The sequence below is a fragment of the Jatropha curcas genome, chromosome 4 (genome assembly GCF_041381405.1).
Source record: "Jatropha curcas cultivar XTBG-Jc1 chromosome 4, XTBG_Jcur_1.0, whole genome shotgun sequence".
NCBI classification, from domain to species: domain Eukaryota; kingdom Viridiplantae; phylum Streptophyta; class Magnoliopsida; order Malpighiales; family Euphorbiaceae; genus Jatropha; species Jatropha curcas.
In genome coordinates this window covers 29,592,224-29,613,502 of record NC_143154.1, presented here as the reverse complement: position 1 = coordinate 29,613,502, position 21,279 = coordinate 29,592,224, and the positions used below count along the sequence as shown (strand labels likewise).

The window sequence follows — 21,279 nt, the reverse complement described above, 5'->3', positions numbered from 1 at the left end:
GAAACAACACAATGATTGTAAAGTTTTAAAGTATTCAGAGTTCAGAGTTAATTCCACCGGTAAAGTGCTTGTTCTTATTTATTTATATTTTTTACATGGAAAAAATTATTTTTAATTTTCTTTATTGGAGATCAAATACTAATATGTCACGAATAAGCTTTTTTTTTTTTTTTTTTTCATTAAACTCTTGTTGACAATTTATTAGATATTCAACTCATTTAGTTAGACAACAATGAAATAACTTTTCAACTTATTTATTTATTTGATCAGAACCAATAAAACGCTTATTTAAATTCAGAAGCCAATTTTTGTTTTAAATGACAATTTCTTGTTATAAATATTTTAGTAAGCTATATAACTTATTAGATAAAAAAATAAAATTACCTCATACGATAATAAAATATATAATATACTATTGCTTAATCATTTACCAATTAACTCTTAATATAAATTTTAATTATTCAATTTAATCCCAAGAAAAAACATACCCTTAAGGAAAAATATTCCGCCAAAAATAATTGGACTTTTCGTCCCCACAAAATGTGTTTTAAGTGGTTTAGCAATTTTCTGTTTTTCCCATTTAAAAGGTGAGATAAGCTTTACGTAAAGAGACAAAGCACTTTCTTCTAGTGGGCTATTGGCCTTGAAAAAGACCACGAAGTTCAAAAAAGAAATGAGGTGAAGAGGGAAAAGAGATCCCACACGTCCTCTAATAGAACAACCCAATCCATGTGTTTCATGAAAACAAAAAGTTCGGCAAAAGTCAACTTTTGCTGCCAGTTTTGACTAAAGATAAAATTTTGATTATCATTTTAGTAAAATGAAGAGCAGAAGACTGGAAGAGGATATAGAATGAACAAGGGCTAATTGAAAAACTGTTCCATCTTTTATTTCATGAAGCCCATATCTCCAAGAAATGAACTAGAAAATTTTACACATTTGGTGGTGGCCAAATCTTTGCAAATAGTTCCTCAACTCGCCTTGCTTGATCAACATAACCATCCAGACCGGCAGCCAGAAGATCGACTGCTGCTGGTCCCATTGCTGATGCAACACTTAACTGGTCCCATTTTGCAACCTGAACATAAAGTTAAGATCAATTTGAAAGGGATAAAGCGGGTTTGCAGAAAGCTGCACATCCAAGAGTATGCACTAGAGAGAATGGACATGTTTTCATTGTAATGAATGCCAAAACTATGATATCAGGCCAGTAGTCATATAATTGTGATGGTTTCAATTTGGCACTCACTCTACTCATTCAGATTCCTATGGTTGAGGCAGATTTTCTTTTCCCATTTTAATTTTTTAATGGAGTAAATTTTCACAAAATTCCCCATGTTTTTGTTATTTTAACATGGAATTTCATGATGTTTAAGAGGAGATCAAGAGAATGGAAACAGAATAAACCTCTCCTTCACTGAAACTGTAGGCAGCAGCAGATTGTGGTGATAACCTCCGAACAAAAGAGTACTTTTCATCAGGAGTAGTGATAGACTCTTTGAGAGACTGCAATACCTTCAATGGTGCAATGATGTAGTCAACCCTGAAACAAAAATGCTGGTGTCAAATATTGATCTTCTGTTGAGGTGTTGAAAAGTCCTAGCTAAATATGATTAAAAATGTTCAAAGTTTGAGTCATATTACCCCAAAAGACTGAAGAGATCCTGTTTGTTACGAACTGCTGCTGCCATCAACTTTGATTTGTGTCCATATTTGTGGATGTAATTGTAAGCTTTTGTCACCTACAATGAGAACGAGTAGTTCATTAAAATAAGGACACCTTGGGATTTCAAATGTAGTGATCATAATGAAGTCGACAAGAGTAAAAAAAAAAAAGCGGTAGAAATCTAGGGTTATACTTTAACCATCATAATAACTGACATTGAGATACAAAGATTCAGACCCAATTCTTAAGGTGTAAACAGTTAAGGACAAGTGTCTCAGTTTGTAAGAGAACACTATAGAGTCTGAAACACATCCAGATCACTCCTCATGGGCCCTGCTTAAGCAAGATCAACATTGGGTAATAAAACAAATACAAAGGGTTGTGCAAACATAATTGAAAAGTCTAATACTTAGATACTTGAAATTTAGTCCGATGGTATGCTTACTCCTCCGACTACCAAATATTGCATCATCAAGAGATAATATGAGCTATTCGATCTCAAAATACTAGAATAACTAAACAAAAGGGAAAGGAAAAAAGTTCTCCTATGGATATTTGGCTTCAAATAACAACAAATCTAGTTTAGATTTAGCAAAAAAGAAAAATTGCAATCTACATAAAATATTTCAACAATGCACTTATAGAGTTATGGGTGTAGAATGTTCAATTAGGTTTTGATTGATCCATTAAATAGAAAATGAGTGCATTTAAAACCCACTAAATGGTCTGTAAATCTTCTAGTGACATTGAGGTAGAGATGATAAGCAATCCTATTAATTGACAAAGCCAGTTCGACTCCTACTTTATCTGGGATAGTAAGAAAGACAGAAAACAAGGTGAGAGAAAGGAGTTTCCCCTTGCCTCAAGTATGTCTTGTAGCTTTGTCTTATCTCTGTATTTCAGCAACATCATCCAGTGTATTTGGCAAGAGAACATGATAGTCACTGAACTCATAAATTCAAATTATTTTATGTTTCATACGCTGAAAACGAAATAATAAGAATCTCTTAATCTCAGCACATAATTCATTCAAAAGCTGCACAACAAAGATTATTGGCATGCAGCAATACGTAGAGGCAGAACAAACATAAACCCTGGAGAATGAGCCTAGGGATAAGGGTGGAAGAAGAAGAGAGCGGGGGGGGGGGGGGGGGGGGGGGGGGGGGGGAGGGGAGGGATGGGGATGTTGTTACTTTTGTGCCTAGCAACATGACTGTTTACAAATTATGATCCCCAAGCAAGGAAGGAATAAATATTAAAAAGTAAATATATCCTGAACTCAATGTCATAGGGTAGCCGCTTATAAAAGTAGCAACCAAACAAAGTAAGCACATAAAGCCAGTTGGCCAAAAACATCATATTGCAGCTCAAAGAATCACAAAGGAAAGTGTCATTCGACTAACCAAAGCCAAACCAGGGTCCTCTCCTCTTTTTAGAGCAGCTTCTATCTCAGGGTCACCAGAATGGTTGCGTGCCCAATCCTGAAGAATAATAGGAGCACCTTAACAACCATGGTACACTAAAGCTTTGCAAGAAGAGTATGCAATTACTTGGTAAAAGTTGGGATGATTACCCTGAGGCGTCCAACAAAAATCTGAATAACAGAAGCACCAGCTTGTGCTGCAGCTGCAGCTTGAGCAAAGCTGAGAGATGTGCCAAAAAATAAACAATTGAGATATAAACCTTAAAATGAATGCTAATGCTTCTTTATGTGGAGAGGATGAAAACATACACATAGGAAACAAGCTAGTAAAGTGCAAAAAGATCTATTAAACCAGAAGGATCAGCACATGTGAATGGTATCTTAAGTGGTTTTGTTGTCTGAAAATTGTACAAAAGAAACCAAAAAAGAGTTGGATTTTCAAGATAGTACAATAATATGTTTACATTTAAAATAGCCATTTCAGCAAATTATTAAGAATGTTAGCATATAAATCTTATATAACAAAGATTTCCCAAAAACGGCAAAAATAATCACAATTGTCCCAATCCTCATGAGTACCTTAAATACATAGACTAACCCAATAAAAAAAATAAATGTATACACCCATGCTAATTAAAATTGGCGACTTATAAACCTTCACTCATTCACCTTTCTTTTTGTTTCTGTTGGGTTTGATTGAGAACATAATAATTACCTGTAAACAAAAGTCAAATGTGTTTGAATACCCTCAGATTCCAGCAATCTCGAGGCCTCTATTCCCTGAATAAAAGATGAACTGAATAAGGTACGGAAAAGTAAAAGAAGTCATCAATTTTTCTGTTGGATTTGTGTAGGGAATTCCTAAGGTTACTAATGTAGATCTTTTCTTCACAGCGACTCACTTGCCAGGTTGAAGGAATTTTGAACAACAAACGCTCTGGGGGAACATTGATTTCATCATACAACTTCAGCAAGGCATGCACCTGCATGTTTAGATACACAACCAAACATCAAATAGCATTCCAAACCTCAATACTCATCAAATGTCATAATTGCACTAGGAGTCCAAAGTAACTAAGTTATACACACAGCACACATGCAAGATACAAAGTCCTTGAACAAAAATAAGTGCTGTCTCACTCTAACACTAATATATACAAACTTGCATTGGATGAATTTCATATGACGATAGATTTTATCATTGAAGTTCTAGGCAAGCATACACTACATAAGGTGTCAAGCATCGGATGCTCATAAATAGAGTGAAGCCATACTACTTAATTATTAAGTTAAACTAACTTTTGGAAATATTTCTGACATGAAAAACGCCAAATTCCTCTTCTTTAACACTGTTTTTCATCTCAAGTTTGACAAGAAAGTTATATGTCGCTTTTGTATTAGTTGTTGCATGAATCTCGAACTAACACATCATTTCATGTAAATATCTGCAGGAAACAAAGCGTATTGCATACTTTGTAATTATCGATACTATTGAAATTCCAGTACCACACATCTTAATGACCAAATGAATAACTCTCGGTTGACAGTGGATCCATAAAGTCAATTGAATGTGGAAGGTTAAGTTAGAAACTTGTAAGGGTGCTAGTACAAAAAGGGTGAAAGAGATCATAGATTTTTCTAAAATCATCCAAAAATGCAAGACAAATTAGAAAGTTTGCATATTGTCTATAAGAGAAAGGATCGAAGAGATTATAATATTATAATAACACAACATGCAAAATTATTTTTATGACCATGATTTGTCAAGAAATCACTCAACTTAAAAGCTCAAGCTTGTAGGTGATGGCCCACAAAATAATCTATATTTTTAACAAGCCTCCTCACGCAATGCCCATTGAGCATAGGGATGGGTAATAAAGTGTGGAATTCACTGGACCACTCAACCTAAAAGCTCAAGCTTGTAAATGAGGGTCCAAAAATAGTGTATACTTCTAACACAGCATTCACTTGTGTTTTCTTTTCCCCCTTTTTTTCTTTCTTTCTTTCTTACTTTCTTTCTTTCTTTCTTGTTCTTGAACTTGTATTCACTTGTGTGTAAGTATGGAGTAATTCAACAAAAGATAAACCCATAAAGATCCATCAGTACCAGTACCTTGTGCAACTTCTTTAACAAAATAAAAGGAAGACATTTTTCAACCATTGTCCTAATGAACAAATGACCAATTGAAAATGAAAAACATACAATTCGGAAGAAAGAAGGAACTTTGAAGAATTATTAAAAGTGACAACTGAATACTCATAATTCTATAAAAAAATTACCTTCCTAATAATGCCATGAGTGTCATAAGCCAACCGAGCATCCACTTCTGTTGAAACTCGGCCAGGTACTAATTTCACCAAATCACCTCCAACATTCACCAAAGCCTACATAAACATTAGCCATGCCATCCATTTAACATTCAAGCTTAGATTTTTAACAGGAAGAAAATATGGAGTCAATGCAAAGTTAACAACTTAGCATGAATTTTAACAACAATGAAGGTTCAGCAAAACCAACCTTGTTAGCAAAACAAGACAATCTCGATTCAGGATTTTTCAGAGCAGCACAACCTGAATCGGCCAAAGCCATATCCACTGCATTCTACAAGAAAATGAGAAATTTCAATCGTAATTCTCAAAGCAAAGAAAAACAATCTACTGCCATAGCTTATATGAATCAAAATGGAGGGTCCAAATTAATTTTCTTCCTTTCCCACTCCCCCGAGATAAATAATGTCGGTGCTTACCCTAAATATAGTATCGGGGAGACTCAATATACCCAAAAGAAGCGAAGAGCTAACAGTAGCAGCAGTTGGAGGAAACCTGCGATGCAAACAATCAAACAAGAAATCATTAATTAAGCAATTATAAAGAAGATTGAAGCTTCAATTTAATAGTAATTCAAAGGGAAGAAAAAAAAAAAAAAAAAGCGTACTTCTCGAAATCATCGAATATGACGGTGTCAGGAACGATTTCACTAAAGCTAGACACAGCATCCAATTCAGTGCTCGCACCTAAATGGAAAGGAAAAAAAAAAAAAAAAAAACAAAAAATGAATTCGAAGAAAAGAAGATAAAAAGTGAACCTTAAGTCAAAGCGAAAAGGAAAGAGAAAAAAATTCCAAGATAGAGAAAGACCAGTATCGAGAGAAGAAGAGAAGCCAGAAGAAGCACGAATTTGTGGAAAAGACCGTTGTAACTTGAAGAAGATTGCATTTGAAGCTCCCGATCCACCTAGCAGCCTCAAGTTCCCTCCATTCTGTGACCAATCAAATAAGCTACAATACAGATAAATATATACAAATCTACAGATATAAAGCGAGAGAGAACCTGAAGAAATGATTTGGAGTAAAGAGCAGAAAAGGGCGGAGATTGCAAGGAGAGTGACATTTTGGTAACTGAAATCAAAGTGCAAGAGTCAGGTTGTAGTTTTGAGCTAAAGAAAAATGACACTGGAGAAAGTAGAGATTTATATACAGATGATATTACCAAGTGACAGGTGCAAGTTTACATTTTCTTATTATAATTTCTTTAGCTTTTGGATATTTCTTCTTCTTTTATATTTCAGGTATTAAATTTATTGTTTGGATAATCCTTTTTTTTTTTTTCTCTCTCTCTATCCCTAAAATTAAAAATTTGTATCATGTAGTGTCCACGTAGACGGGTTCCATTGCAAAATTGATAATCTTTACACTTAAAATTTACCAGAAAAATGCAGTTTATTTTCAGAAATTAAATCCCGGATAAGTATTAAACAATTGTTTTTCCACTCTTATCTCTATAAATAAAAGTTTATATGCTCTATCCGAAAATCTTCAAGTAAAATTCCTGATCTTGCAAGGAAAGTTTACACACAAAGGATAAATTAAAATATTAATTAATTGAAGAAAAACTTTTATGTGTTTTACTAATTTTACTCAAAAAGATAAATTCAGTTTGTTCTAGACAAAAAAAAAAAAAAAAAAAAATCAGACGAAATAAAAAATATATTTCTAAAAATTGGAAAAAATAAATGACGGAGAAGTCCATGGCCAGGGATTGAAAATGAAAGGGTGAAAGTGATTGGTTTTAAGCTTTGTGGACTCCGCCCCAGTGAGTCCTGTATTCGGCTGAATATGCTAAAGGCCTCAACAAGGACGGCCACGTCCTTTTAAATGGGCTCGGCCTCAGCGTTGATCGAAGGCCCAACATACTAATTTGCTCGTTTCATGCTCAATGTCGTTCGAATAGGCGTTTCCACATTCCACTGGCGTAAAACGACTTCAAGATTCCAGTCGTATGTCAAAGTATGACAACCTTTAATTTGATCGTTTTTGTCCAACAGTAAATGCATGAGCATAATTTCTATCCGTGAAGTTTAAATTTATTTAGTATTATTATTATTCCTTGATCTGCAAATAGCAGAATTGGTAACACATACACACATATAATGAATTGCATAAAACAGAGCTTTTAGCTCACAAATCACAATTCGACCAAAAAGTATAAGAAAATTTAATTTTACAATATCTATATATGTTAATAATGAAATAATCAAAACTTAAGAAAATGGATTTACAAGAAAGATCACCAAACTTTAACCTTCAAACAATGCAGCTCCTCAACTGCTTTGGAAGTTTATTATCATCTGTAAAATTTTTAAAAATCAAATGCCTAGTGCTATCTGGACCTTCTTCATTATATGCTCCATCTGTTATTCATGGAGCGTCCCCCTTCTTGTAGCTTTTTCCATCTCACCAGCGAATTCAGAAATTTCATTACCTGAACAACATTATCAAAATCAGAATAAGCAATTGAATATAATAAGCATCACAGCAATAGTGCAGATGTAGAGTTAGCACCTCTGTTGGATCCCTCAGGGAATAAAAAGCGTTGGTTTCTTTCGGTGTAGAAGATACCAGAATGCCATAACCTTTATTACCTTCGCGCAATACCTGATGTTTAACATTCAAGTATGTTATTACACAGAAACAAAATTTTTCCAGAGAACTTTTTTTTAAGTACTTAAAATTCAATTACCTTGAATGCATCTTCATCGGTCCGGTCATCACCAATATAAATTGGGAGCACATCATCATGGTTATTGAGGCCTGCTTTGCCATTTTATAGATCTCAGTTATTATGACTTTTTTCAAAAAGTAATTACCAAATCTGGTACTGTTATGATCACCAAGAAGCAGAAGATCACATACCAAGGGATTCTAGCAGAAATTCAACAGCTTTCCCTTTGTTCCAGTCAATTACGGGACGAACCTCTAAAACCTAATGAGAAGAGGAGGAAAAATGAGTCCAATCATTTAGTCAATGAAGAGTTGACAGGGAAAGATAAAATTACATGAATCATACTATACAAACAAGAAAAGTTACCTTCCGCCCATGAGTTAATTTTAGACGAGGATACTGTTTTAGAATATCATGCACAATTTGTGCAATAGCAGGCCAGTTCTGGAATCAATATAAATAGAACACAATTTAAAACCACGGGCAAATTGGAAGTGCAGGAAGAGAAGTGAATTCGAAAACAGAAAAATAAATACATACATATATTATGAATACTTTGCATAGCTTACCTTCTCTTCTACATTACGGTAATGTACAGAAGCACAAAACTTGTGATGCTCAACTTTTGCACCTTTGATTTCTTTAGTATTCTCAACAAGGGTTCTAAAAACCTGCATCCCAATTAAAAAACAATTACTTTATACTCTGATAAATTGATAACTATACATGTATCGATAAACTGATAACTAGGAAAAAGGAAAATTATAGACCTCGTCGATCATACGTATAAATTCTATAGCAGGCTGGAACAGATTTACCTCCTCGCCCTACAAATCAAAATGCCCAACAGATCTTTAAGCATAAAAAAAAAAAAAAAAATCATCAGAATGAAAATCTGCAAAAGCCAATGTTTATGATCTCTGTGAGACTGAATACATCTGGGGAGTGATACAAGGTCTAATCATATCTCAAACCTGTTGGTCAGTTGATTGAATACAATTTGGATGGTCATTGGACACTGCCTTATTAATAGGGCCCACTATATCCATCCCATGACTACCAGCATAATAGAGCTCTGTTAGTCCTACTAATTCATACACCTGGGGAAAAAAAATACAGTAAATAAACATCTACAAGAAAAACCATGTGCATGTTTACGAAATCATTAGCTGCTACACAATATGCAAATCTTAAAAATTGAAATGACCAGATCTCCACCTACTTTATCACGACTCCTTCCACTAATAATTGCTGTTGGGAAATACTTTGCAACATTTCTTACAGCAGAACGCATCTGAAAACAAAGAAATTTGATAACAAGGCTGTACGGAAGAAAATGGGAAAAAATTTTATCAAATATCCAAAAACTTTTTGGTAATAAATTCTTACATCACTAGACATAAGGGCCTGATCCGGATCATCGACTATTGGAGAGAGAGTCCCATCATAATCTAGAAATATTGCTATCTTCTTCTTCTTTGCAAAATTTGTAATTTGCTCAAAAGAGTTGAGTGCTGATGGATACTTAAGCTGACAGTCAGAAACAAAATTGTGAACAAAAATATTAAAAAACAGAAACAATAACTTAATCTGCTCAATAAAGCCAAGCAAATATACCATCCATGAGTAGTCGGCAATGTCAGTCTCATCTGAAGCAAGTTCAATACTGAAATCCTTAATGTGCTTCTTACGAGGGGGTGAAGAGGATTTCATGGCATCAAGCCATCCATTGGAGCGAACATCATCAAGCTTTCCTGGCTTTTTCCTGGGAATATTTATATGCTTGCCAGAGGAAAAAGATGCTCCAGATTGTGGATAAGCCAACAGATTAGAATGGATGCAAAGTCTTGACTTGTTTATCGGTGCAGGATCAGTAAGTACTGGAGATGAACTACTAGACTTCATGTCCATTGGATTCAAATGACTTGTAACAGTCCTTCTCAAATGTAAAATTAAGTGTTCACTCTGCCTAAAACACAGATATATTAACCTTATACAGAGTTTCTTTTTTTTTTTTTTTTTACCCAACCCTTTTATCAATAAAAAACCACCTCTTCAATGTTTTCTTATCACTACTGCTAGGAAAGCAGTCCATTAAGCATAGACTTCCTGAAAGCTGTTTAAGAAAGGAAAATAATTAATTTCATGTCAAAAGTTGCTTCAGACTATGAATATAACACAGTGTCAAGTATATTTACCTTCTCATCCCCAAAACTACACTGCATTTATAGCAGGTGGCCAAACATTATTTGCACAGTGAATTTTCTATAGCTCCAACAAAACGCACCAAGTACCTGCTCAGAATATAATAAAAAAGAGCCAGTTAACTGAAAATTGCCTTGGAAATAAGTAAGTCTGCAGTTTCACAACTGTGACTTGTATCTTCCAAAAACAAACTAATAAACAAAAGGGATCCATAAACAGTAGTTCAACTAATTCACATGGTCTAAAATACAACAAAGAAAATAAATTTTACTAAAGGGTAAGAAATTAGTTCCTGGACATGAAAATAACCAGATAAGCTACTAATCATGTACTGGTATTCAGAAAATAAAATAAAACTTCTTTCTATTCAAAGGTCATGTGAAAATGACAAAGTTTGATAATCATCATTGTCCAAGTTAAGGAACAGATTTGTCTGAATCAGCATCTAATTAAGTCATATGTCTTGACGCTGACACTATACTAAACTAATGAATACAGCTAACATAATTAAAGTTTTCAAAATTGAAAACATTTTAAATACAATAGGGAAAAGGTCAAATATGCTTAAACCTCACAAAAGATAGCAATAACAAAAAGGAAAGGTGTGATCAAAAAATTTTTGCTTTAAGATATTTAATTAAAAATAATAATACTTAATGAAAGTTTCTAAGGTAAGATTTCTTATGCTTCCAATGCAATCCAAAAGAGACAACTATTCTTACATATTTGTCAGCTTATAATAGTTTAAATGGAAAACAAAACCAACCTCGTTTCGATCCCATATATCACAATAAAAACTTATCGAATTAAAAACTTCAAAATCGAAAAAAGAAAAAAGAAAAAAAAAACAGACACTTCTGATAAAAGTTTCTGCTGTAAGATTTCTTTTGCCCCTGACGAAATTAGAAAGAGAGAACTATTGATCTTAAATATTCCACATCCTCTAACAGTCTAAATGGAAAGCAAAACCACCATGACCTTTCAGTCCTTGTTTAGAATTCCATATTATGCAACAGAAAGCAAAATATGCCAAAAAATAAAAACCAAGCCAATAATACAAGCCATATAAATTTGTGGAAATTATGTTCATATTTTACAAAAGAGAGACAGCAATCGCAAATTCTAAATCAGTCATCCACCTACTGTGTTCCTTTTGCGGCAAATAAGGCCAAATGAAATTATGCAATAGCACAAACAAAATTAGGCATCTATATCAACTCCCATAATGAAAGAATTGACCAAGATTAGGCATCTATACATCTATCTCCAAGAAAATCCATGTTTCAATATCTGTGGACAACTGGACATGGGAGTGACATTTCAAGAAGTGGGCCAAAGTCAATTAAGACTTAACAGGTTGTTGAGAAAAAGTTAAATTTTTTATGTAAAGGTAATTAATGAATAATTAAGATTGCATCAAAAGGCAATAGTACAGTACAACAAAACAAACTACATTCTCCAAAAGCTCTAGAAGATGACAATAAACATTATACAGAAAATAATACAATAAGGATTAAATCCAAATAATTCTACACTAATTTAGCTCGTGTATGATTGAATTTTCTCCAAGTACACTCAAAGACAAGCTGTGCTATTTCTTCGTCTAGATGCATCCACCTATAGGAGAAGATATTGATGACAAATATTTAATAATTCTGGGACTTCACAATTTGCATAGCAGCAGCAATGGACATAATACATGACTTCATAATATATATATATACACACACACACACACACACACACCAGCATATGCATGTATGTATTTATGTATTTGTCATTATATGATGGTGGGTCTGCGTGGGCCCTTGGCAAGGTCATATCACTTGTAGATCTAATAATGCATCCCTTTCATAGTTCCATAAAATCTTCATCAACAACAACAATTAAGAATTGATGGAAAATAAACATTTTTTTCATACAATGACAGGACACTGCAACTACCAAAACGACCGTAGACTTTGATCCCACAAGGAAAAAGAACTTGGAACATATGAAACCATTCTGGAAACTTAATTAGAATGTCAATAAATTAGCTTTTACTTGTATTTCGAATCAATATCAATGAAATTTCTTGACATGATGAGACCATTATTAAAATAATTTCCCAGGAAAACAACATTGTAACTAGTTATTTAAAAAAGGGCACCTAAACATCAAATTATAGAGTTTTCCTATTAAAGAGTCATCGAGTCACATCAAAAGAAAGCGATCAAGACACGTTTCAGAATCTCATCAGAATTAGCTGGTTAAGAAGAACCGACAAAAAAAAAAAAAATTCATATAGTACGATAAACAAAACATAAAAATAGGTTATCAAAGTCATCTTCCAATATTAAATAAATAGATTTACACACAAGGAGAGATCTTATATCATATATATACTTTTATAAAATGTTAAAATGAAGTCACAGAATTATTCCATCAAAAACCATAGGCTTTCAAAAGTCAGACAACCTAAAAACTCCCGAATGGCCAAGAAATACCTCAAAATAACAGAAACACTGGGTACCTCAAAATCCTGGCAATATAGCCATACATTCAAACTTCAAAGTGCTCCATTTTTAAATTAACAAAAAGGCTTCAAATTTGAAGCTGGAAAACAAAAAAAAAAAAAAAAAAAAAAAGTTTTTATCTTTATGGACCAAAAAGAAAAGGGTTCACCTTTGATTCATGGGTTTTGCATGTTGAAACAGAAAGAGCTAGAGGCCAATATGGATCTTACAAAAGCGTTTACCTTTATTTAAGTTGTTAATAATGAATATAACAGCATTGCACATGAAACATGAAAAATTCAAATTCTAAAAGGAGAGAAAATATACATGTACATACCTAATCCCAGAACGTGAGTCCGTGTCTTCAATTATGATTTTCCTATCAATCAAACAATAACTGATGTCTAAAAACGCAGTTCTCAGATCAAAAAGACAAAAACCCTGAAAGATCCAAATAGAAAAATAAGAAGTGCAAACCGAAATAGAAGGGACAAAACCCTAGGAAAGAAAGGGAGAGGAAAAGAAGGAGAAACGCAAAAATAGGAAAAAAGAGAGAAAGGAAAGGAAAGGAAAAGGGAAGAACAAAGGAAGGAATTGAAAGCAAAAAGAAAGGGTATTTATAGAGTTTGATAGCCCATAGAAAGACTTGCTTAACAAGGTAACCACCCCCTTCTCTACTACCTGGTTGTGGTTGTTGAATCAGGAAACAGCCTTCCAATTTTCACCAGATTTTTTTATTCTACTTTCATTTTTAATAATAAAACTAAAATAACACCTCATTTTGGAGTAATTTAATAATTGACCCTCTCTATATATTTTCTATGCTATATTAGGAATTTTTCAGAAAGTAAAAAATTGATTAAATTATTATTATTATTATTATGCAAAAAATAGATTATTTAGTGATTATATATATTCTCTCTTCGATGACTTTAATAGAATAATTCATACTCAGTGCCTATATATATTTACACGGCACTAAAATCAGATTAAGAAAATTTGAAATTATAATCGGATTAAAATTTAAAGGGATTGATTCTGATTTAATTAGTATCTCCTTCGGTGGTATTCTTTAAATGGATTCAAAAATTTACTAAATTCGGAATCAGTACCGAAACTTTGGAAATCCTTTTCAATCTGGATTCATTGAATTGAAACGGTTGGTCAATCAATAGGTTAGTTATATCTATATATAATCACCTCTTAAATATGTTTGACATCAAAAGAAATTTAGTAACAAGATGAAAACAAACTTACCGTTTCTCTAAATTTTATTTTTATGTACCATCCTCATAATATTAAAAAAAAAAAAAAGTACCATCGAGGATGGTGCGAAAGTTTGTCCAATTTTAGTAATTTTTAATTATTATAATGATTGTAACTGATATTATATGTATTTTGTTCTATATTGAGAGATTTTATTTGTATTTCGTTGTTTGATAAAATAAAATTATTAATTATTAGTTATTTTCTAATTATCAGTAGGGTTTTAATCGTATTCTAAATGCTACTTTAAAAGTACTCGTCGGACAAGAAAAAAAAAATAAATCTTTCGTAATGCACTCGCTTAAATTATAAACATTATATAAATAATAATACTGTAGAAAACTATAACTAATAAATTTCTTTTACTAAACATTATACGAAATCGATGTGGAAAAATAAATTTTTTTTAAAAAAAAGTTCATTAAAATAGTAAAAAGGACGAAAAAGCAATTAAATGAATAGATTATTGGTCCGGTCCCAGGTGAATAAATACAAAGAAGCTAACACGTGTAAATGGTACCTATACAAGTATTAAAATGGTGCCATCTGTGATGGGAAAGGCGTGATGTGGCCACATGTCAGTTTGGGCCCCACCCAGCGCAGGCAGATTTTGCGCTTGTGTCGCTTTCACGCACCGTTGGCATTTTGATTAAAAAGCAAAAAAAATATAATAATAATAATATATCTCCTTTCGTTTGTTTCCTTTTCTCTATTTATTTCTTTTTATTTTGCTATGCTCTTTGTGTTTATTTAATATTTGTTTTCAGCGACATGAGAAAAATAGGATAAGAAAATATATACCAATGACAAAAATACGGTGCTACCTTTTTTAATTTTTTGCCCTTTTTGGTATATGGTCATTTCTTCTCTCTTAAGATTTTGGGGCTGCTTGTAATTTTATCTTTTACCACCAAAATAATTTTCTGCCCATTTTCTACCAATCAAATTATTGATTTATAGACATTAGTAGAAGTTAAAAGATATAAATGAATTATATAAGAATTTAGAATCCTTGAAATCAATTTTGTGAGAATGTGCGATATGAGTTTAATTTAGTTTGATCAAATCAATATTAAAAAGATTAGTATTAATAAATAGTTAGATGTCACTTTTATATGCGTTTCGTGAATTTAATATTTAATTAAAAAATAAGACAATTCTATAGTCTCTTTATGTATATAAAGTCACCGCGACAGTATAGAATTAATTAAGTAATTAATTACTCCTCGTAAACAAATTCAACTCCCTCCTAGAGGCTAGAAGCAGTATTGCTTTTTAACGGCTCACGTCGCACAAATCTCGTGGCATCACGTGACACAGTTAACTGTCAACTGTTAATTGTGTGATATTCCAATGAAAATTAGAGAGAAGGGTAAAATGGGAAAATAAGATATTTAGGGCCCATAAACAATTCGATTGACTTTTTTTTTTTTCGTGATCGCGGAAAGAGTCTTCTACTCCCTCCCCACCTTTGAATTTGTCAGATCTTTACCTTTTTTTATTTTATTTAAAAAATTAAAATGATACTGATTATTTTATTTCAATTTTACAGCTATTTATATTTATTTTTTTATTTTATTTCAACTAAATGAACATTAATTAAGAATTAAATTCGTTAATTATTTTTATTTTTTTTAAAACTAAGATAATTAATTAATTTTTAATTTTTGTGAAAAGTCAAAAATTGTCAAATTTAACAATCTTCCGCAATTTTATGCGATATAACCATAATATTAGTCTTTCTTTTTGTTATCCCCGGTCTTAAATTAATAAACGTTTCAGTTTGAAGGAGGCAACATAGGAGACAAAAGTAGCAGTTTTTTTTTTTTTTTTTTTTTTAAAGGAGCAAGTAAATATTAGTTGTGATTTATCAATCTTACAAATAACTATTTCCTCTATTTCAAAATAAATGTCGTTCATTTATCTTTTTTTTTTTTTAAATAAGTGTTAGTTTTATAATTTTAACACTATTTAATATAATTATCATTCAATTACTCTCTTAATTAATTGCATTATTTAATAATTCATGTGCAGAGCTAAAAAAATGACACCAGTTTTGAAACGGAGAGAGTATAAAAAAAAAAATAGTTATTACTAATTAGTCCATATGTATATATAGTCATGACTCATAACCACAAAATTTGAAACCAAAATAATTAAAAATATATATATAGAGGTTGGTAAAAAGGAAAGCCTCCATCTCAAATATTTGTCTCTCTTTGTTTAACTATGCTAAAAAGAGCCAATATTTCATGGCACATGGTAGTGTGTTTTCAAATAATGGGTGATCTTAGCAATAATGTCACCTAAGAAAAAAATATTAAATGTTTAATGTCTGGACTCTTCTTTACAATGAATTAACACTATTAGGGCATAAATATGAAAATAAAGACAATGACTTACCTAATACATGGCTCATTTAGAAATAAATAAATATTTTCTCCATCCTAAATTTATACTTGTTATATTCACGTGTATAGGTCAATTTATATTTGTGTAGAGAGAGAATAGTCCATAAGTATATTAAATGAAATAATATTTTATTTATTTTCTACTCGGGCTCATATGTTTTACATCACTTCAATTTGAAAAGGAAACAATGGAGGAAAAGTGAAAACCTTTAACATATAAGACATTACATTACATTTTTAACAACAAAAAGTCATCTGTGCATTTAAAATAGTAATTTCCATGTTTTAAATTAAGCTCTAAAACCATCCATCATTTTTTGTTTGTGTCACCTCTTATGACAATATAATTATATCTTATCAAAACCTATAATCATTAAGATTGATATAATTATCAATTAAAATGAAATTCACGTGAAATTCACATGAAATGCACGTAAAAATCAACATAATGCACCAATTAATGAACTTATTAATTTATGTAATGACCATCTCTTTTTTTGCCCTTTTATTTTTTAATTAATGTCTAATTTTGTATCTTCTCTCTTCTCATATGACAAGCTCATGCATGTGGATGTGGACAGCTCTCCCACTAGACAAATCTCACCTAATATATTTTTCTCTTTTCTCCAATTTTTCAAGTAAAAAATCTTGACTAATGATTAATTAAAGACTCTGACTATAAACGTGGATGATTAATTATAATTTAAATCTTAATTAAAGATTTCCATCCATTTGTTTAGAAGAACCACAAGAAACACAACAATTTGAACAACTAGACTTAATTAGCAAACAAATTACAAAAAGAAATTAATGGTTTGAAAAATTAGATATATCCATATAGTTCTAGATTTATTTTTCTTTGTCAAATTTTTTTTTTTTTCGAAATTATAGGGTTGACTACTAATATGTATCTGAGAGATTTTTAATTAAGGAGACTTTTCAAATTCAAACCTACTAGAATTTGATTCTAAAACCCCGTAGAATTTGGAAATTGAAACAATTTTAAAATTTATTTATTTTTAGTCTTTGGTGTTGAATTTCTAATTCAGAATTATATATTGATTATTGAGTTAGAATATTATTGACAGAGAAAACCATTTAAATATTATTGTTAAATTTGTATGCATTAGTATTTTTTTTTTATGAAAAAGTTATTCAAAAAATGGGCAATTTGTAACTTTCATTAATTAAGCAATAATTTTTTTACGAATTTAATTAATAAAATATAATTGGAAAAACCTTTACTTTTAGGCTAGTTTAAAGGTATACCAAACAAATAAAATATTTTTTTATTTTTACTTTTCAGAAAAATAATTAAGTAAGTCATTTTCAAGAGTGACACTGTGAAATAGAAATAGTAGGTAAAGGTCGGCATTAATTTCAAAAACCCACCAATATCGACCAAACAGTCAGGTTATACCAAACAAATCCTGGCTACCTACACCAGAACACGTTCTTTTTTTAAAGTCTGGCAATTGCCTTGCCTTCAATATGTTACATGTATATATATATATATATATATATATATATATATATATATACCTTTGATGGGACTTTTTTTTTTTATGTGCCAAATATATATATTCATTTTCACGATTTAAGTTCAATTTAATTTCAAAGTCACTATATGAGGCAGTAAATTAATAAAAAGAAGAGAAATAAATTCTATTCCATTATTTAACTAAATTAGATTAATTAGACCCTAAATAAACTCATTTATACAATCTTTTCTGACCTGCAACCTTGTACTATCAATTTTTAGTTTTCTTTTCGATCTTTGTCATGGATATTCTGATCATAGAAGTCTTAGAAGATATTTTTACTTGCACGGCATAAATTGGACTATACAATTTTTTTTACTTATATTACTAAAATATATTAATCTTATTTTTTTTTTCCTTTGAAAAATTTAACAAATTGAACTTTTGTGATTGAAAGAACTCGAACTTAAAACCTTACGATTCTGTATAAATAGGAAAATCAATCAGACTATACATAATTGGTAGAAATTAATGTCATTTATTGATGCTCAATTATATCCAAAAATATGTCTAAAAATTTAATTTTGACAACTAATTAAACATAGAAAAAAGATTCTAAAGAAAAGAATAAGATATTTACCACATTATTATATGTTTATTTCCATGCAATATCCAAATATAAAACATTTTTTTAATTTTTTAATCGTATATAAAATGAAATATATATGGTTGACATGCAGCTTTTTTTTTTTTTTTTTTTTGACGCTGTAGAGAATTTATTAGTGCTAAGTTGTATCAAATTATAAATATCATAATTAAAAAACATTTTGACTGTTCTCAAACAAACAAAAAATTAATTTTGACTGAGTGGGGTAAGTACGGGCGTTGCAGAGCCACCTCGGATACACGAGGTGAAAACTTGTCTAAAAGGTAAAAGACAGAATATTATGGACCCCACATAACCAGCTTTTGGTCCAATCATTGATGAAGACTAACAAAAACTGAAGAGTTTCCCAAATACGGGACCCTTCTCCTCCTCCTCTGCCTCTCTTCTTCAATCAATATACTACCTTGGGAATGGGACCCACATTGGCACAGCTTACGAGAAACTTTTCCTATGACGTGGCAGTTAAGTAACGAGGTAATAACCCATGACTCGGTGCTGACTCGGACTTGTTCGTTTGCAATTTGTTAAGTACTATTTCTTTTGGCTTTGAGTGAAGGAAAGGTCGTTTTGAGAAGAAAGTAGACGATGAAGGACGTGCGTGTGAGAGCTATTTGTTTGCTTTTAGAGGTATCCTTTGATTTGAAGGGTATCCCTTCCTAATGTCTATACTACTGTGGATTGTAGACTGGATCTTTCTGCATAATTGGGGTGTCCTCCTGCCTAAGTCAAGGTTTAGAAGAATTCAAGACACCGACAGTTCTATTTTTCCAATTTTGGCTTCTCCGTAAAATGGGATTTAGTGTAAAGAGTAGCTACAATGATCGTCAAGCTTGAATTTAACCGACTATTTCTATACTATATAATATATAAAATAAAAATCTCTCTATTAAGTAAAATTGAACGCTCGATCGTTTATTTAAAAATCCAAGTTATTTCTACACGTATGAATCCCGTTACAACTGGTAAACTATTTTTAGAGTAGCATTTTACGTATAAAACCATACCAAATTTAGAGGATAATTTGATCTAGAGGGCTTGAAATTCTCAACAGTAAAACAAGAAATGTTTTGAAAATCAGGGGGTGCACGTTCAAATTTTTTGACAGATTCAATGCATTTAGAATTGTAATACAAGAAGAAAAGGACTAGTTTATTTTATTTTTGAAATTTCCGTTCCAATCAAACGTTAAAAAGCGGTCATTTGAAGCCATAGAATTGGTGAGCAAAAGACTGTCGTGAAGTGTATGGCATGGCACCAAGGGACATGATTGATGGCAATTTAACGTTTTATGCTTGTAGTTCCATGCAAGGAAAATTTCACAAATTAGTACTACTAATTACAACGTTTCATAGGCTTGGCGGTGCCCGACAATATATTTTAATTAAGCTTTTTTAATTGACAATCTCAGTCTCTCACCCTCTCCTTCGTTCCTTATTCGGAGCTTTTTTTTATATTTTGCTTCACTCAACCTCCCTCGATCAATATTTTGTTCGGTAGTGTTTTTTTTTTCTTTTTAATAATTTCATGATCTATATTTATTTGAAATATGTTTTTTTTTTATTTAGTCTTTTCAAATTTGTTTTTATTAACGTGTCTTGAATGTTTTTGCTCTCAAGAGGTTCAGTGTTTTTGCTATTCTTATACTGCAATTTTTTTATTTTGTTTTTTCTCTTTCTATATAGTTGTTTCCTCATTATTTTGTTTGTATTTTTTTTTTTTCTTTAGTAGTCCAAAACGCAAGATGGATTGTTGAATTTTTCTTTTTAAAAAATACATATCTTCAAGTTAAGTTAATGACTTAATACGAATAGAGTCTGATTGCACGACTCGATCCTCCATTAAACGTTTCGTATTTTTTGTTTTTCCCTAACATTGCAAGTTAAGATTAATAAATTTTAGCTTTGTTTTTAATATATTTTATTCTTAATTAATGTAAGTTAATTCTTTCTACTTAATTAAATTGAATCCCTATAAATATAAAAACATAAAAATTCCCAATATTTTAGAATAAAATAGTATATTCAGGAGAACATTTTCGGCAAATGTATGTAACTTTTTTCCTTATTGTTTTAAATATAATTGTATTGTTATTAAGTATGTATAAAAAATTTATGCACAAATAATTCTTTTTTTTTTTTTTGAAATCCACAATAATTCGAATGTATCTTTGCGTTCCATGTTTATTTGATTTATAAATTTTTAAAACTTAGCAAAATTATATTTTACCAAGACTTCTTTTTATTAAAAAATGAAATCAAAATATTACTGAGTGTTTTTCATTTCACGGTGATCAATTTTTAAAATAATTATACTTTTATGTATTAACAATTATAGTTTTGATAATTAATATACACATAAAAATTTAATTTGATTTTTAATTAAATTTATTAAAGTAATATTAATATTTATCTATACACACGTGCAACGTAGGAGGTAAAAAGGCTGGAAAGTTCAAAGCAAGCAATCAAATCAAAAGGTATTGTTTCCTAACTGGGCTGGTCTTATTAAAATGATATGACAATTCACTAATTGTAACGATTGAGAAAATCCTTTATGTGATTATTGCTAAATTATATTTCACGAAAACAAACCAATTAGGTGAAATGATATTACATTTTTTTTGAACTGCCAGCCGAACCAATAGGTTGCCAATACGTAAGAGATA

The 21,279-nt window shown here is 31.1% G+C and overlaps 2 protein-coding genes across 2 annotated transcripts; both read right to left on the bottom strand.

Annotated features, from left to right (window-relative positions):
* Positions 1–867: 867 nt before the first annotated feature.
* LOC105645988 (Aldolase superfamily protein) lies at positions 868–6,584 on the bottom strand. The gene is made up of 13 exons (XM_020684029.3): positions 6,419–6,584; positions 6,227–6,347; positions 6,025–6,103; positions 5,837–5,912; positions 5,608–5,691; positions 5,370–5,474; positions 3,992–4,072; positions 3,805–3,869; positions 3,240–3,309; positions 3,070–3,147; positions 1,645–1,742; positions 1,408–1,543; positions 868–1,078 (listed from the first exon to the last, which is right to left on the bottom strand). The coding sequence occupies exons 1-13, from the start codon at positions 6,476–6,478 to the stop codon at positions 932–934; spliced, it is 1,200 nt and encodes a 399-aa protein (XP_020539688.1). The 5' UTR covers positions 6,479–6,584; the 3' UTR covers positions 868–931.
* Positions 6,585–7,518: 934 nt separating this feature from the next.
* On the bottom strand, positions 7,519–10,383 carry LOC105645989 (putative trehalose-phosphate phosphatase F). Its single transcript, XM_012231747.4, has 12 exons — positions 10,288–10,383; positions 9,707–10,205; positions 9,479–9,619; positions 9,312–9,383; positions 9,064–9,189; positions 8,860–8,916; positions 8,659–8,760; positions 8,456–8,533; positions 8,281–8,350; positions 8,108–8,178; positions 7,930–8,022; positions 7,519–7,849 (listed from the first exon to the last, which is right to left on the bottom strand). Exons 2-12 carry the CDS (start codon positions 9,998–10,000, stop codon positions 7,766–7,768), a joined length of 1,188 nt encoding a protein of 395 aa, XP_012087137.1. The 5' UTR covers positions 10,001–10,205; positions 10,288–10,383; the 3' UTR covers positions 7,519–7,765.
* Between the last annotated feature and the right edge of the window lie 10,896 nt (positions 10,384–21,279).

Coding starts and splice junctions, on each gene's coding strand:
- LOC105645988 (XM_020684029.3), bottom strand. CDS start 6,478: ATGTCACTCTCCTTGCAATCTCCGCCCTTTTCTGCTCTTTACTCCAAA. Junction 5,692..5,836: donor TCCCCGATACTATATTTAGG/GTAAGCACCGAC, acceptor ATTTTCTTGTAG/AATGCAGTGGATATGGCTTT. Junction 1,079..1,407: donor ACAGTTTCAGTGAAGGAGAG/GTTTATTCTGTT, acceptor CTTTATGTTCAG/GTTGCAAAATGGGACCAGTT.
- LOC105645989 (XM_012231747.4), bottom strand. CDS start 10,000: ATGGACATGAAGTCTAGTAGTTCATCTCCAGTACTTACTGATCCTGCA. Junction 9,620..9,706: donor TTGCCGACTACTCATGGATG/GTATATTTGCTT, acceptor TCTGACTGTCAG/CTTAAGTATCCATCAGCACT. Junction 8,179..8,280: donor ATTTCTGCTAGAATCCCTTG/GTATGTGATCTT, acceptor ATGGCAAAGCAG/GCCTCAATAACCATGATGAT.